The sequence below is a fragment of the Myotis brandtii genome, unplaced genomic scaffold, assembly GCF_000412655.1.
Source record: "Myotis brandtii unplaced genomic scaffold, ASM41265v1 scaffold547, whole genome shotgun sequence".
Classification (NCBI taxonomy): Eukaryota; Metazoa; Chordata; class Mammalia; order Chiroptera; family Vespertilionidae; genus Myotis; species Myotis brandtii.
Window position 1 is genome coordinate 1,809,862 of NW_005370024.1, and position 17,283 is coordinate 1,827,144.

A 17,283-nucleotide genomic window follows, 5' to 3' on the forward strand; every position below is an offset into this window, starting at 1 on the left:
CCAGGGACCCCTCAGTCTGCAGGCCGACGCTCCATCCACTGAGCCAAACCGGCCAGGGCTGTGCTTTAGTTTTAATGCTTCTCATTTCTGGTTACCTGAGCCACTTGTAGTTCAGCTTGACAAGGGCTCTATTGATGTGGGTGTCCAGAATAAAGTAACAGTGAGAATGTTAGGCACTGACCAGTTATCAAGTGCATTCTGGAAGGATGACTGGGTCAGTAACAGAACAATATTTGTGATGGTGGCTAGATTTCTATGTTCAAGAGAAGGTGTTAGAAATAAAAGGCTAGGTTTTTATTGAAAAAGATTGTCTGGAGATGGAGATGTGGGTTTCTCTGCAGGGCTTAGAGGGAAGGTGACAGGAAAGCTGGAAGAACACAGTGTAAAGAAAGATGAGGAAAATGAGTAACTTTAGGGAATGTAGAAAAGGATTTAAAAAACCCTTTCCTTCCTTCCTCTCCCCTTCTTTTTGTTATCTGCTACCTTTCATCCCAAATCACCTAGCTGTCACTTGAACCTGCATTCAATAAGCTTTCTGATTAATCAAAATTTCAGATTTCCTTGGACAACACCATAGCAACAACACCTACTACAAATTGCCTTAATTATAAGCTTTGCATTCTCTACTGCACAAAACAATGTTCTGAATAGGATCTGAGTGAGATTTTAGTGCAGCCGTAGCTAGCCAGGGGGAGAGCAATGCAAAGCTGGGGGGAAAAAAGATGCTAGATGGGGGGAAACAGTTGTTAAATAGGATCTGAGTGAGATTTTAGTGCAGCCCTAGCTAGCCAGGGGGAGAGCAATGAAAAGCTGGGGGAAAAAAGATGCTAGATGGGGGGAAACAGTTGTTTAAAGCAGGACCCGGGGTGGGGCAAAAGAAAAGGAATTCATTTCCGTTCTTCCAGCCCTTCACCCTGAGCACATCAGAGAACACAGGGGTCACTTTAAATCTGCAAGGCTCCTGGTCTGGCTGCCAGGAGATGAAATTTCACGCTCAATCATAGTAACTAGATGGGGCCTTGTGGTTCACATATTTTGTTCCTCCTCCACCTCAAGGCTTTGATTTTTTTTCTTTCCATTTCCACTTCTTCATCTTGCACATTCCTTTGAACTTGCCTGGAACCCTGTGTAGAAGGGGCGCGCTGACGTGCATGGGGCTTTTACTGTGGAGCAGGCACTGTGTGTGGTGCCTCAGTTATCAGGGGCATCTACACTGCAGGGAATCAAGCTTAAATATAAACAGAGAGAGGATTGTGATGTGAAGGCTTGTGGTGGAGAAGAGGGCAAGAAGTGGAGGAGGAGAGAGGAGAAGACTTTGGAGAACAGGATGGTTAGAATGAAGATGTAGGAAAGAGAAGCAGAGGAAGAGAGAAAGGAGAATGTGTGAAGAAAGGGGGTTATAGAAAGTGAGACAGGAGAGGCTGTGAAAAATAAAAGAACTCCAGGGTACCAAGATTGGGGTAAAAATCAGGAAATGGCTGAATGAAGTGGGCCGGGAAGGAAGAGGACTAAGGGCAAAGACTGGAAAAGAAGAAAAAGGTAGGAGAGGCTGATTCTCTATAGAAAGGCTATGGGGTTATGGACACTTAAATGTGTCCCCCCCTCAATTTATATGTTGAAGCCCTAAACCTCATTGTGACTGTATTTGGAGATAGGACCTTCAAGGAGGTAATTGAGGTTAAATGAGGTCATGAGGGTGGTGCCCTATCCAATAGGATTGGTGTCCTTATAAGAAGAGAAAGAAACACCATCTCTATCTCTCTCCCTCCTTCTCTCTCTCTCTCTCTCTCTCTCTCTCTCTTCTCTCTCTCTCTCTCTCATCTCATGTCAAGATATAGCTACAAGGTCGCCATCTGCAAACCAAGAAAGGCATTTTTACCAGAACCAATTCTACGGGCAACTTGATCTTGGACTCACACCCTCAGAACAGTGAGAAAATAAACTTCCATTGCTTAAACCATCCAGTCTCTGTTATTATTCTGTTATGGCTGCCTGAGCGAGCCAATACAAGGGATATGAAGATTTAAAGTAACCAAAAAAATCCAGGAAGATTATTTTTCCACAATTTGCCATCTCAGGGGGGAGGAGGGGAGAGTGGGCAGTAATATACATCCCAAATTTTTTCCTCTAATCTAATAGACATGAAGGCACTGGCTCTCTTGGCAAGGGGCTAATGTATCATGTACAGGTGTATCAATAGTAACTGAGGGTGAGGCTTTGGGTCTCATTTGTAAAGTAGGGATAAACACAGTACAACCTTTATGGGGCATTGGAAGAATTAAATGCGGGTTTGCCTACACACATACCTTCTGTGTAGAGAGGGTTCTCTGTGAGCTTTTGCTGTTAATATACTGTGTGTAAATGTGCATGCCATGTTTATTTAGGACATTTTTGGAAGGGAAAGGTCTCTTGAGATTTCCCACACAGCAAGAAAATTTGAACTCTATGTCTGTCCCTAGATTGTACTGAGTTGAACCATATGAAATCGCCATTTCTATAGGTGAAAAATACACAAGTATTTTTAAAATAGGAACATTTCACATAAAAATCCAGATACATGGATTTGATTTCAAAATCTTAAGATATGACACTCTTGGGCCACATTTCCCTGGACAGCACTCACTGGAGCAAGTGCTGATGGCCACTTGAGGTAGAGCACTCTACCCCAGGCCCCCAGGGTCTCAGCCACACCCTCATGCAGGGGTCCTGTTAGGTCCTGTATGATGAGGGTTATAGCCTGGATCTATGGTGTTGCTGATGATGTACCCTGAGAAATGGCTATATACATTTAGAGGCATTAGCATTAAGACAGCAATGTAGATTTGAGTTAGCAAATGGCAAGCAAAATCATCTCAAATCCAACATCTGAGGCCCAGGATAATTAAAGTAAACCAGGGAAAGCCATTATGAATTTTGCTTGTCACTCCTTTGAGGCATCACAGAAACACTTCCATCTGGGGTGAAATTGTTTCCCTGGATTTGTTTACATTCACATGCAAGTCCCTTCCCTGAGCATCTATGTGTGTTCTTTTCTCTTGCTTGTGCTTTTCTTTTAAATCATCTACCAGATGTCAATTTGTCCAGTGAGAAGAAATCCTCTAAAACAAAGAGGTCTATGGAAATATTAGCTGGCTGTCCAAAAACATCAGGTTCTTCACAACTGGCATTTGTATTTCACCTTCTGGCCTGCATGTTTTATCTTACCTAGTATCTGATTTAATACTACCAATGGGGCCCTAGACAGTTTGGCTCAGTAATACTACCAATGGGGCCCTAGATGGTTTGGCTCAGTAATACTACCAATGGGGCCCTAGATGGTTTGGCTCAGTAATACTACCAATGGGGCCCTAGATGGTTTGGCTCAGTAATACTACCAATGGGGCCCTAGATGGTTTGGCTCAGTAATACTACCAATGGGGCCCTAGATGGTTTGGCTCAGTAATACTACCAATGGGGCCCTAGATGGTTTGGCTCAGTAATACTACCAATGGGGCCCTAGATGGTTTGGCTCAGTGAATAGAGCATCAGCCTGTGGACCAAAGGGTCCCAGGTTCGATCTGGTCAAGGGCACATACCTTGGTTGCAGGCTCCTCCTGGGCCTGGGCCCAGGTCGGGGCTCATGCAGGAGGCAACCAATCGATGTGTTTCTCTCACATCAATGTTTCTCTCTGTAATTCCCTTTCTATTCCACTCTACCTAAAAACCAATGGAAAATATCCTCAGGTGAGGATTAATAACAATAAAAAAAATGCTACCAATGGGTCCACTGTACTAGGAACAAATCATTCCCATTTCAATGATGGACTCCAAGGCTCAGAGAATTCAAATAACTTTCCCACACTCATACAGCCAGGAAGGGTTAGGGTTGGAACTGGCACACAAATAGATCATAATTCCAGATTCTTCTTTCTTTTTAGTTAATTACAAAGAAAAGCAGCATCATAGCATGGGTGAAAATAGGCTTTGCTGCAACTAAGTGTTGTTTTAAAAATCTGAGTGTCTTAGTTGGCCTTTTTATGAGATGAGCTTACTGGCAATGAAAAGTTCGAATTAAGGGAAAAGAAGTACTTAAATCAGAGAGAATAATAGTTTCTCTGTAGTCAGGGTATCAGACAGTATCCAGATTAGCAGTGAGAGCAACCCTGGAAAAGACCTGGTTTTCCTTAGGTATCACTAATTGAACTCTACCTTCTTTTCTACTAACCAGAGGTTGGGTTCAGATTCTTTCTCAATAAGGGTGTTACTATTCATCCCAAGAAACTGACATGGAGTAAGCAGTAGTGGTAAAATCATCTGGAATCTGGTGTCCAGGTCTGATGTCCATTTCAAGAAGGGTCTGGCTATTCTTGGTGAACCACACGGTACCCAGGGAAAATTCCTCCCTGCCAGTGCAGGGAGACCCTGGGGGGCTTTGGGAAGGTAGAGGGTGACAGTCTTCTAAAATTTAAAACACCAGAAAAAAGAGATGGACTTCATGCTACCTTTGAAAGAAGAACAAGGACCAATGGAAAGACATTAAGAATGGCAAGATTCTGATGGCCAGTGCTGTTTTAATGGAAGAGGTTACCTTGATCAGTATGAGCTTTTTAGTACTGTTGGCATTGAGGCTGGATGTGAGATCTGACATGTAGATAAATTCTAAAAGCCTGTTTGGCCCTAACCGGTTTGACTCAGTGGATAGAGCATCTGCCTGTGGACTGAAGGGTCCCAGGTTCGATTCCGGTCAAGGGCATGTACCTTGGTTGCAGGCACATCCCAGTGGGAGGCGTGCAGGAGGCAGCTGATTGATGTTTCTCTCTCATAGATGTTTCTAACTCTCTATCCCTCTCCTTTTCTCTCTATAAAAAATCAATAAAATATATTTAAAAAAATAAAAGCCTGTTTGACTAGCATCCCATCTCAGCCTCAGGGACAAACATGAATATGATCAACAATTTCTGTGACATTTTAAGGGCATGTCATATAAGTTGTCTTCAGGAAATGAGAGTTTTTGTGAAATATCCACACTATATTGGAATCACATAAAATTGCCATTTTGTAGGTAATAAAATGGTTGAAGGTCAGCAGTTTTATATAGTTCAATGTAATTCATACAAAGGCAAAGGAATAGACTTGATTCTTTAGACCTGGGTTACACAGAGAAAAGATGCCCAAGAAACTGTGAGGAGTTCACTGTGCATAGGTATTGCACTGTTCTGGGTTGAATTATGTCCCCCCAACCCTCAAATTCAAAGTTTTAGTACTTCAGCACATGACTATGTTTGAAGATAAGGCCTTTAAAGAGATGATGAAGTTAAAGTGATGTCCTGAGGGTGGGCCCTAATCCAATTAGACTGGTGTCCTTATAAGAAGAGATTTTGACACACAAGGAGAAACCAGGGTGTCTGCAAGAGAAAAGGCCATGTGAGGACACAGCAAGAAGGCAGCCATCTACACACTAAGGGGAATGGCCTTGGAAAGAACCAAATCAATCAACACCTTGGTCTTGGACAGTGATGGCGAACCTTTTGAGCTCGGCGTGTCATCATTTTGAAAAACCCTAACTTAACTCTGGTGCCGTGTCACATATAGAAATTTTTTATTTGCAACCATAGTAAAACAAAGATTTATATTTTTGATATTTATTTTATATACTTAAATGCCATTTAACAAAGAAAAATCAACCAAAAAAATGAGTTCGCGTATCACCTCTGACACGCGTGTCATAGGTTCGCCATCACTGGTCTTGGACTTCTAGCCTCTGGAACTGTGAGAAAATTAATATATGTTGCTTAAGCCACCCAATCTGTGGTATTTGGAATGCATGGGTCTATGGCATATGGAGGATGACTATAGGGGTAAAGGTGGACAAGGAGGGCTCTGAAGAGACAGATTTTCAAAGTCACCTGAAGACCACGCCAAGGAATATGGTTTCAGTTGTGAAGGAAAAGAGAAGATGTTAATGATCTGAGAAATTGATATAAATACCTATGATAAAATGGGTTGATAAATTTAAAGAATCCAGTCCCTTAACTAAGATTCTATTGATGTCAAATTAGATTTTAGAGTGAAATGGGATACAAATTATTACTTCATAAATTTATTTTTGTCAAAAAAGGTAAGATTTCCGACTTTTTATGGCTGAGTAGTATTCCATTGTGTAAATGTACCACAGCTTTTTGAAACAGCATGGATTATGCTAAGTGAGATAAGCCAGTCAGAAAAAGACAAATATAATATGATCTCACTTATATGTGGAATCTAATGTACAAAATAAACTAACAAAATAGAAACATACTCACAGATACAGAAAACAGACTGAAAACTGTCAGAGGAGAGGAGGTAGGGGGACTTGGTGAAAAAGGTGATGGGATTAAACAAAGAAAGAAAATCCCTCACAGACAGACAACAGTATAGTGATTACCAGAAGGAAAGGGGTTAGAGGGAGGTAGAATAAGATGGTTTATTACCCCATCTTATCATTCATCTGGGAGGTAGTATGGAGGGAGACTTAATCCTATTTAAAAGAGGAAAGATAGGTGATGGAAGGAGACTTGTCTTGGAGTGATGAACACACAATATAATAACAGATGATGTATATACTAGTAGAATTGAACACCTGAAAATGGTATGCTTTTATTAAATGTCACCCCAATAAATTCAATAACATTTTATTTTCTAAAAAAAAATTTAATGGTCCAAAAATGAAACTGAAATAAAAATCACTTGACCAATTTAAGAGAATAAGCTGTTTCAGGAATGTTAGCAACTGGCAAGGATACCAAGAATGTCTTAGTGAAAACTCTCAAATGCTGGTAGAGTACACTTTGTAAGGGGCATTTTAGGGCAGCTACATGAGCTCTGTTTTGCTGTTATTTGTAGAAAAGGCTCTGAAAATGCAAATATTTAATACTATTCTATAATTAGTCTTTCATTAATTAGGACTAAGTCCATCCTCTTGATTTTGAGGCAGAGACAGACAAACAGACAAACGTGTTGGCATTTGAGCTTCTGTCTAGCTCTGTGGCCTTGGACAAGTCACTTTACCTCTCTCTCCTCTTTTAAATAGGATTAAATCTTCCTCCCTGCTGCCTTCCAGATGAATGATAAGATGGGGTAATAAACCATCCTATGGGATTATTATGATATAGAGCAGAGGCACAGTATGTTCATAGTGAAAAAAAAAATCTCTATGTAAAACTGAAAGACTAGTCAAGACCTCTGGACTGCTAGGCAGAAAGTAAGGAATCCTTCCAGGGTCCATGTGGCAGGTGGAAAGAGTGTGGGTTATTGAGACTGGGACACTTTGAGTTTAAATACATGCTCCATCTCCTAGCACTTGTCAGATCTTAGGTAAGTTACTCACCACTCCTCATCTGCAAAATGGTGATGTGGAGCAAGTATACATGAAGTATTGGCACAGGCTAGGTGCTTAATAAAATAGTCTATTAAGCTGATCATAAAACACTTCCTCTGGCCAACTGAGCAACTTTGGAGGAGCCATTTCATCAGTTACTGGAGCCCACCTTTCACTGACAATTATTGAATACCTACTGGGTGTGTGAGAGATAACTTTGTGTGTTCTTCATCCCCAAATGCTTCCAAGAATGTTTTCTGGTCCCTTGTGTGTATCTGTTTCAGAGTTGTGCAGACCAGGAAGCAGAAGTTTCTTGAAAACACATTTCCCTTTTTTCCCCCCTGAAAGTTCAAGTCCATGAGTCCATGGAAGAGGGGGAATAAGAGATATCTGATGGGATGTTTCCCACCAGACCTGCAGTGATTGGTGGTCGGGGATCAGTGCACTTGGGAGAAATGGAAACATGCTAATTCCAGCAGGGTCATAATAAATGTGAGAAGTCCTCAAAAGGTTGAATGGACTCTTTTAGCAGGGCTGAAAGTCTGCATATATTATTGCCTGCTGCCAGACAGCTGAGGGCAATTTCCCCAGTCTGATAATCTTACTGTTTACTAAGCCTTACCTTTGATATGTATATCTGCTTTGCTATAGGGAAAAATCCTATATAATAAAGAGGTAATATGCAAATTGACCATCACTCCAACACACAAGATGGCCACCCCCATGTGGAAACAAGATGGCTGCCACAAGATGAAAGTAAAGGAATTCTATATAATAAAGAGTTAATATGCAAATTGACTGTCACTCGCTCACACAAGATGGCTGTCCCCATGTCATCACAAGATGGCCACCACAAGATGGCTGGCAGGGGAGGACAGTTGTGGGTGACCAGGCCAGCAGGGGAGGGAAGTTGGGGGGGACTAGGCCTGTAGGGGAAAGCAGTTAGGGTGACCAGGCCAGCAGGGGAAGGCAGTTGGGGGCTATTGGTCCGGCAGGGGAGCAGTTAGGTGTCGATCAGGCTGGTAGGGGGGTGGTTAGGGGGTGATCAGGCTGGCAGGCAGAAGCAGTTAGGGGCAATCAGGCAGGCAGGCAGGCAGGCAGGCGAGCGGTTGGGAGGTAGCAGTCCTGGATTGTGAGATGGATCCCAGATTGGAGAGGGTGCAGGCTGGGCTGAGGGACAAACCCCCACACCCCCGTGCATGAATTTTGTGTACCGGACCTCTAGTGTGTTAATAAAAAGTGAGGGGTCCAGAGATTCAGAGAGCTCAGCTTCTCAAGCTAAGCCTTCCCTGGCTCCCCCAAAATGCCTCCCAAATTTATATTTCATGTCTAGTTTCTTTAATTTACTCACAGCCCCTTCTCCAGATTCCTGAACCCTAGTAGATTCAGGATAACAGCCCGGCAGAAACACTCACTGTGTGGCTCAGACACAGGGTGCCTGGCCTGGATGGTGATTCTCAGATCCCAAACAGGAGATTCCACAGACATCAGGGACAGGCAATTTATAAGAATTGTCATAGGTGGTGTGAAGGAAGATCTCTCTGGTATTGGCGGTGGTGGGGGTAAGAGCCTAATGATTTCTAAAACTGCATTTCCTGGAGACATAGACTCTTGGAATCTGAATCAAGTCAAGTTGAGTGAAAGAAAAGAAAGAAGTGTGACATTTCTTACAGACCTGTGTTATTAGATTGGCACTTGCTATAGCTGTAAGTCATTGGAGATCTAAAGATTAATTCATGTCTACTCTTTAGAAGCTTTCCACCTATTTGGGAGCTGGAGAATGTCATATGACACCTAATAAATAACTCAGAGCTTGGCAAGACCCTCCACGGTGTGTAAGAATTCTCAGTCAAAAGAGGCAGACAGTTGAAAGATTCAAAAGGCAGCCAGTCAGATTGATGGATAAGAATTTCTCCTGAAGAAATATATTAAAATACACTCTCCATCATTGCATGCCAATATCACAATTTCTAATTGCCACAACTGTAAACTCATAAAATTTTATAGACCCTAATGTGTTTTTGGAAATATGCCCATTTGATATGAAGGAAAAGTCCAGAAACTGGTGATGGAATAAGAAACTGTAGAGTTAATGATTTCCATAAAATTGCTCACAGGTTTGTCTTCATGGAGTCTGGGAGCTGAGAAGGCCCCTAGAGGACAGCTAGCTCCTCCTGTCCCTTCCATTCCCCAAACCCTCTTATTTCCCAGGGTCAAATCAAATTTAGCATGACCTCAAAGTTGTTGTTTGAAAGACCACTGTGATGGTCAGGGTCTTGGTGTAGCAGGTTTAGGAGACTGGGCCCAATGTTTACCTCCACCCCTTAATTGCTGTGTGAATAAAGACCGCTGTTACCTCTTGCCTGGGCAAATATCACTTCCTAACTGGAGGTTTAGTCTCTGTCCCTTCTAAATACTGATTAATCATCTTAAATTATTTTTCTACTGAACTGCTAGGGAGTTACTTTCTTGTTTACAAACTTTCAATGATCACTCCATTAAAAAAATCCAAATTTTGTGGTTTGGCATTCAAGGCTTCCTTAGGACATGATTCCAACCAACTATCCCGGCCCCCCTGCCACTGCCCCCCAATCAAGTCTTTTGAGCTTATTACTTTTGCTCTCCATGCTGTACTTGTTCTGCCAGGGAAGCTTTCCTGTTCCTCTCCACACTGGTATCTTTCATGGTTTTCCTAATATTTTCTTACATGCCTGGAATGCTCCTACCACCAATCCTTATCCATCTGTCAAGGCCAAATTGCATGTGACCTCCTCTGAGGAGTCTTTCCTGAGCATCAGATGGACCCGAGTTTGAGATCATACTCTGACACTTACTTCTTAAAAGACTTCAGGTGGTTACTGGATTTTTTAGTGCTTAGTTTTCTCATCTGTGAAATGGGTAAGTTAACACCCATCTTGTAGCCTTGTAAAGTACACATGGGTTAGTCATATTGTAAAGTACTTAGCACAGTTCCTTGTACATGGTAAATAGCAAAGAATGTTACACATTACTCTGATTTTTTCCATGGACCCGAGGTCTCCTTTTCTCTGAATTCCCATTCACCTTGAGCCTCTCTTATATTCTTTCTTGTAAATCTGATTTTGCATTTTACATGTTGGAACACGTGTTTTATTTTCCCCATTGGAATGATAACTCCTTGAAGGTGGGATCATGTTTTATTCTGGTGTCCTTTGCAATGCCCTATATACAGCAGGCCTCTGAACCATAGGCGAAGGCTGACCTTTCGGGTGTGAAACTGCTAATGAGAATTTGCTTTCCTCTCATTATTTCTTCTAAAAATTGGCAATATTTTTAAAAGTTAATTTTGCTTAGATATGAGAATCCTAGTTGTTGGGCTTCTGTTTCAGAGAAATATGGGAAGTCAATTCATGAAGTGGCTCGTGGAGATTAATAAATTTTAATTAAATCTTGGGAAACTTCACACACTTGAAGGCCATGTGGCCTGAACTCAATCTCACCATTTTTCAGCACACATTCCACATTCCATGTGCTGTGTGCCACTCCTTGGGAAAAAATGGTTTCATGTTCTAACGAGTTTGTGAAACATTAGATTCTAATGACCCACTCCTAAAGAGATAGAGGACACATTAAAAAACAAAAACATGGGAGAACAGATAAACTTTCTAGCATGTGTGACGATTAAAAAGTTTTGATTACTAGAGCTCCATATGAAGTTACTGAGATAAATTTGAGCAAATTATTTAACCTTTCTGAGCTACAATTTTCTCAAATTATAAAGTAAAGATGACAGTAGAATATCACTAATAATATCTCCAATAGGTTGTGCATTTTAAATGAAACTATCAAATAAAGTGCCTAGAATAATGCTTGATGCAAAATAAGTAGTCAATAAAAGGTTATAAATAAATATGTTTTTATTAGTACAAATACTTGCAAATAGAGTATTCAAAAAATAAAATGAAAAGCTAAATGTGTGAGAAGGCCTGCAGCGAAGAAAGCATCATTTAATAGCTAATAAGAGCTCACATTCATTGAGCTCTTATATGCCAGATACTCTGATAGCAGACCCTTTGCATGAATTTCTAATTTAATCCTCAAGATGCCCCTAAAAGAATAGGTAGAGTTATTATCCTCATTTAACAGATGAAACTGATGCTTGAATGGTTCTGGGAACGCAGGGCAGTTAAAGATGGAGCTGTGTTTGAAGTAGGACGTCTGTGACCCCAGACCTAAGTTCTGTTTCCATGGTGCCCAGCTTTCCTCATCACACCTTTGGTCATCCTCTCACTAATGACCCAGGCCACGGGTGTGCCTTGGGATGCATTTTGGGAAGGAGAGTCTCGATTCCCCCAGTCTGCTTGTTTCATGGGAGCAGCCATGTTTTCTCATCTCTGCGCTTTTGCTCATTGGCCTCTGCTTGCACTTTCTTGCCCCTCTTGCTTCTCTCATAATATTTCAATCCTCCTCTAAGGTCTATTCAAAAACAAGCTATGAGAAGCTGTCTTTGAGGTCAGCAGGCTGATTTCTAAAGCCTCTCTCTAAACTCTTCTCCACCTACTTCCTACAGGGTTGAGTGCCTTCCTTCTTTCTGTCAAGGGCCAAGTTCAGAGCCTTGTTGAGGTTTATGGCACAGAGTGGACACCCAGGTAAGGGTATCTCTTTCCTAGTCTCTCCAGGGTGTGATTCCTGAGCCTGGTCATGGTTCACAGGTCCTGGTTCACAGATCTGGGGTGTGTGGCAGTAGCAGGCAAGATGGGCTAAGGCAGTGGTTGGCAAACCACGGCTCGCGAGCCACATGCAGCTCTTTGGCCCCTTGAGTGTGGCTTTTCCACAAAATACCACATGCTGATGCGCATGTACAGGGAACATTGTGGAGTGAAAGAAGATGTAGTGTCGAGGATTGAGAAAGATATGTTGCGATGGTTTGGACATATAGAGAGGATGAACGGAAGGAGACAGACGAAACAAGTATACAAGACGAGTGTGGATGGGAGAGTTGGAAGGGGTCGACCTCAGCGAATGTACCTCAATCAGATTGAGGACGTTTTTAGCAGAGGCCAGCTTAGGAGTACCCTAATTAAGTTAATAACAATGTACCTACTTATATAGTTTAAGTTTAAAAAATTTGGCTCTCAAAAGAAATTTCAGTCATTGTACTGTTGATATTTGGCTCTGTTGACTAATGAGTTTGCTGACCACTGGACTACGGGGCTTAAACTAAAATCCTTTCCAGTTCAGACAGCATGGCTGCCACACTCCCTGGCAGCTCATTGGTTAATACTCTCCTCCCTCCGTCCTCTCTCCCAGCCTCTCTGCCAGCCTCTCCGAGGTAAGCAGACATGATTAGGTCGCATGGGTCCTCTCATCACCGTCCTTTTTGGGACAACCCTGACCTGTCCTTTCCAGGGCGCTGTCCAGGTTTCATCACCTATCCCCCCAGTGGCTGCGCCTCAGATGAGTCAGCTGGCTTGGGTTTCATTAGCAACTCTAATTGCCTTTTGTTTTCTTCCTCATTGGGGCCTCTGAAGGTCCCAGAGGCGGGGCCTGGCGGGTCTGGCTTCCAGAGAGGCCGCCAGCCTCCGTGGGAACCCGGGATGGAAAGTCCTCGCTGGGCTCCGCAGCAGTCACGTCATGCCACACTGCGCTTTTCTTGGCCGCACCCTTCCCCAGGGCGCACTCAGGCGCCACGTAACCGCTGGCCATCCCAGCTCTCCAGCTGCCTGTGATGAGGTCATGGGGTGGGGTCCCGGAGACCCCCTCCAAATAGGGTGGGTGCTTCCTCAACTGGCTTGGGAATGGCCGAGAGGACGAGAAGGAGGAGATGATAATTACTCTTGAATGTCCAACCCACTGCTGCCTCTCTTGATGCCGTATGGCCGGCATGGAGAGAGACAAAGGGAGACGAGAGAAGATACGGAAAGGAGAAGGACAAGGACCTGATAGGCACGGGTCCCTCAGTTCCTCCATTACCAATGACGGATGGAGAAAGGAACTCACAGTTGCTCTTGACCACCTTGCAATGAGCTGATGGAACTGTCTTCTCCCTTTTCTACAATAACGTCCTTCCTCTGATCTTATCGCTTTCCTTTCACGGAGACTACAAAAGGCAAGGGAAGTCACGATCATCCACCATAAGTAATCAGAATTTAACACAGGAGGGGAACCTATCCCAGTTACAGACAGCAGTTGCTACAGCAAAGACAGAGTCCTTCTCAACCTAAGCCCAGCGCCCTGGGGGAGCACCCATGTTCTCACCCAGGCCTAACAGGAGTGTCTGCCAGTGTTTCTAGATCGGCGGGGTTTGCAGGCTGAGGTTGCTTAGATGTCCCAAGCCACTCAGATGCTTGGTCAAACCCACAGGGCTTTTAAGTTGCTGCTTGTGAGTTTCTGCTTGTGAGTCCATATGTGCGCGTAAAGGAATGAATACAGGCTCTGCTAAATTGCAGCCTGCTGGAAGAATTTGCAGACCTCCACAAATATCTAGGGTTTTTTTGCACCTGGAAGTCTGCCTCGAAAAGATGGGAACACTGATAACAGACTTTTTCAGAGAAATTGAAAGAACACATCACACATTGACGTGCCCTTCCTCTTAAAACCACAAGAAACTTCTCATATGGTCAACGCATGGCAAAACAAAGAACACTTTAGCCTCTCTGCTCGCTACCTGCTTCTGAGGCACAATCAAGAAGACAAAGCTACCCCATTCAGATAATAGCACCGTCAGTCACTTTGATTGAATAAACTTGGAGTTGAACTTGTTTTCTCCCCAAGACATAATAACTGCAACCTCCTCCATGTGGTTACAAAGGGAAAAATCAAATGATTTATTTAACTTTTTGAAAACACATCCTGCAAAACAAGTTTATAAGATGCCATAGAAACCGTATTTAGAGGATTTTTGGAACGTTATTAAAAACGTCCATGGGAAAGATTTCTGAGTTAATAGCAAGATTATAGTGCAGGAAGTTGAGCTGCATATAACCGAAGGAGAAAATGTAGATACTCTGACCTCCGCAGTATGTTAGCCCATCGCCACACTCGCAAATGCCAAGTGCACCAGAATAGATATTTTGAAGAGCTGCACACAGTTTCTAAAGGAAGTGGCATTTTTCATGCAGTCAAAAGATACTTCACAGAGGTTTGTGCGTCAAGCAGAATAGAAAGTAGGAGAAAGCACCACCGCTGAGTTTTCCAACCTCTGATTCATTTGTTGATATACTTTCTACAAGTCCCTCATTTCTTTACAAGTAGCTGTCTTAAGTTCCTCTAATAAATATTTTTGACAAAGGCCACAGTGAAAATGGTAGCTTACCTTGTCTAGGCATTGCTGACATCACACGTTCCCCCTAAACATGAAGCTTTCTGGCTTTGGTTGTCCCATGAAGTTAGAAACCATTAAAAAAATGTAGAGCAGAAATACGTGTTTATTATCCAAAGCTGCTTCAAAACAATATAAAAAATAACTTGATGAAAAATGAAGCGCTCGTCTGAGCATGAGAACGCGTTTGAAGCTCGGAGCTCATGCTGTTGTAGGAGGTTTTGCAACTGTCTTCCTCAGTTTAAACAACCTCCTGCTCCTCCCAGGCACTTGCCAGCTCCTGTAATTTAAAGCAACTGCGATCCTTCCCATAATACTCACATTTCAAAGAGCTCAGTATATACTCTCGTTAGGAATGAATAGGAGTGGGTGACGTTCCTCCACAAACCCAGATGGAGGCAAATGAGCAGCAAGGGTTTCAGGTGTCTAAACCCTTCTGTTTCCCTCTTTTATCCATGGATCTTCTCACCCTGTTACTACCAGTTGCTTTTGCCTTTTCAAGTGATGCCTTGAGAACGAATGGCATCACTTCACTGGGAGCAAAAAGTACATAGGAAAGTTTATGTCCCAACTCAGGGAACGATGATGCTGGTGAAATTGTGTTTAAACAGCTCTTCGCTATCACAATGATTTCATGCAATGCTCCCGTTTGAAAATTTAAAATTAGTATACATTATATTTTCATAAAAGGGGGAAATACCTAAACTGATGTTATTGGTCTTATTTTAACCTTCATCCTGCTTGCAAATCACCATCCCCAGAAAGGTTACTTGCTTTGCAGAGTTCGTCCACGCAGCTGAATACATTTTCTGACATTTAGTTTGTAACTGGTGTTACCAGTTTTACTGAAAGCACCCTTCCCTAACTGACATATCCATCTCTCTCTCTCTCTCTCTCTCTCTCTCTCTCTCTCTCTCTCTCACACACACACACACACACACACACTTGTGAATTAAAATTATAGCCAACTTAAAGTGTGGCCAACTGAAATTGGTGATTTAAAATTTTTATAGTATATCTTTTAATAAAATTTTCAACTACAATCTACATTCAATGCTATTCTGCATCCGTCTCAGATGCACAGCACAGTGGCCCGTCACACACTCAACAATGTGGTCCCCGACATACCAAGCAGCCACCTGGCCCCATACATAAGTCATTACCATATTATTGACTACCTTCACTATGCTGTAATTTACATCTCTGTGACTATTCTGTAACTACCAATTTGTAATTCTTAATTCCTTCATCTTTTCTACCCAGTCCCCAAACCTCCCTCCCCTCTGTCAAATGTCAATCTGTTCTACTTTTTTATTTTATTCTTTAGGTTTCATTTGTAAAGTGAAATCCTATGGTATTTGTCTTTCTATATCTTAAATCATGGATTTCTCAGTACATGATAAATAATAAGTGCTCAATAAACACTTACTGAATGAATAAAACAGTGCACAGGTTCAGTCCAATCAACTGTTTTTGACAATCTTGGTTTTCAGATCTTGGTTCCCATCAGGCAAGGTTAATATGACAAAGCTTCTACAGATAGTAAAGGTCAGATAATGTATGCCCTTGTTAGACTTAATGAATGGTTATAATATAATGAAATCCCCTAAATGACTATAGAAAAGATTTATTAAATAAATGAAACCATTTGGTGGAGAAAGTAAATGTTGACACAGGCACAATCTATTAAGTATTCTCACTGTGTAAATTTATGCAAACAAGTTATAGCACAAAAAATCTCATTCATCAATTAAAAAGCTATAGATTATTTTTTACTGTGATTTCTGAAGTCACCCAAAGTAACTATTATTCTATGGCCAGAAGATAACACTTCTGATTGAAATAGTGCAAAGAGAAAGAATCTCACACTACAGGGAGAGGTCAGGTTTCAGACTTAATGTGCTGTGAAAGCAGAGACAAAGGTGGAGTTGATTTTTGCTCTGGCTTCTCCTGGGGAGATGTCTGGAGACACAAGCACACATACTGTCCTAGACACGGATCCACCATGCTCCAGTTGTATGACTTCCAATGTGTTACTTCATTTCTGTAAGTGTTGGTTTCCTTAGTAGTGAAAGATTTAATGTAGGTGTGTTAAAACAACCTATTTACATATATACAGAATCCTGCATTTATTCAACACAGTAGAGGTGTACTGCCCTGTGGGAGGAGGAGGTTCTGGATAGGGCGCTGGCTCCGCTCTCTGGGAAACTCCCTTTTCCATCATCTCTATGGCCACCAGGTCCTCCTCCTGAGAGGCTCCCCGGCCCACCTCTGAAGTGCGTGTTGAGGAGCTGGCCCTTTGTGCAGCCAACGGTCCACTTCCTTAATCTAGAGGAAGACATATTTAGCACAGGCTTACAGTCATTTTAGCAATGTAAGTCCTGCCAAAAATTAGTAGGCTTCTGCAAGCCATCAAATGTAATTTAGACATATCTTTTCTAGGCTCATCTCAATCTTGAAAGACCTTGGCAAGTGCTGTTGATAGTAGCCAACACACACCACTATTTCTCCCACATCCTCCTCTCTTAGACCTACAATGTTACGTGGCACATGTGGCCTTTCAAGTTGTCACAGATGTCAGTTTCACTGAATGTTTCACCATTGCAAAGCATGCTTTTCACCTTCCCAGCCTCTGGTCTCAGTTTCC

At 42.3% G+C, this 17,283-nt stretch overlaps 1 protein-coding gene across 2 annotated transcripts in view; it reads right to left on the reverse strand.

The window, feature by feature from the left end:
* C1QTNF7 (C1q and tumor necrosis factor related protein 7) overlaps nucleotides 1-15,010 on the reverse strand; it is a 99,911-nt gene extending 84,901 nt beyond the window's left edge. Inside the window, exon 1 of one of the 2 annotated variants that reach the window (XM_014549345.1) lies at nucleotides 14,958-15,010. Coding sequence is in view for 1 of the 2 variants with exons in the window: in XM_005878142.2 (XP_005878204.1) it covers nucleotides 14,631-14,652 (22 nt within the window). In the remaining variant the exon portion in view is untranslated. Of the gene's footprint in view, nucleotides 1-14,630; nucleotides 14,878-14,957 lie in introns of those variants that run through there. The other variant, XM_005878142.2, reaches the window with a different exon arrangement.
* Nucleotides 15,011-17,283: the final 2,273 nt, after the last annotated feature.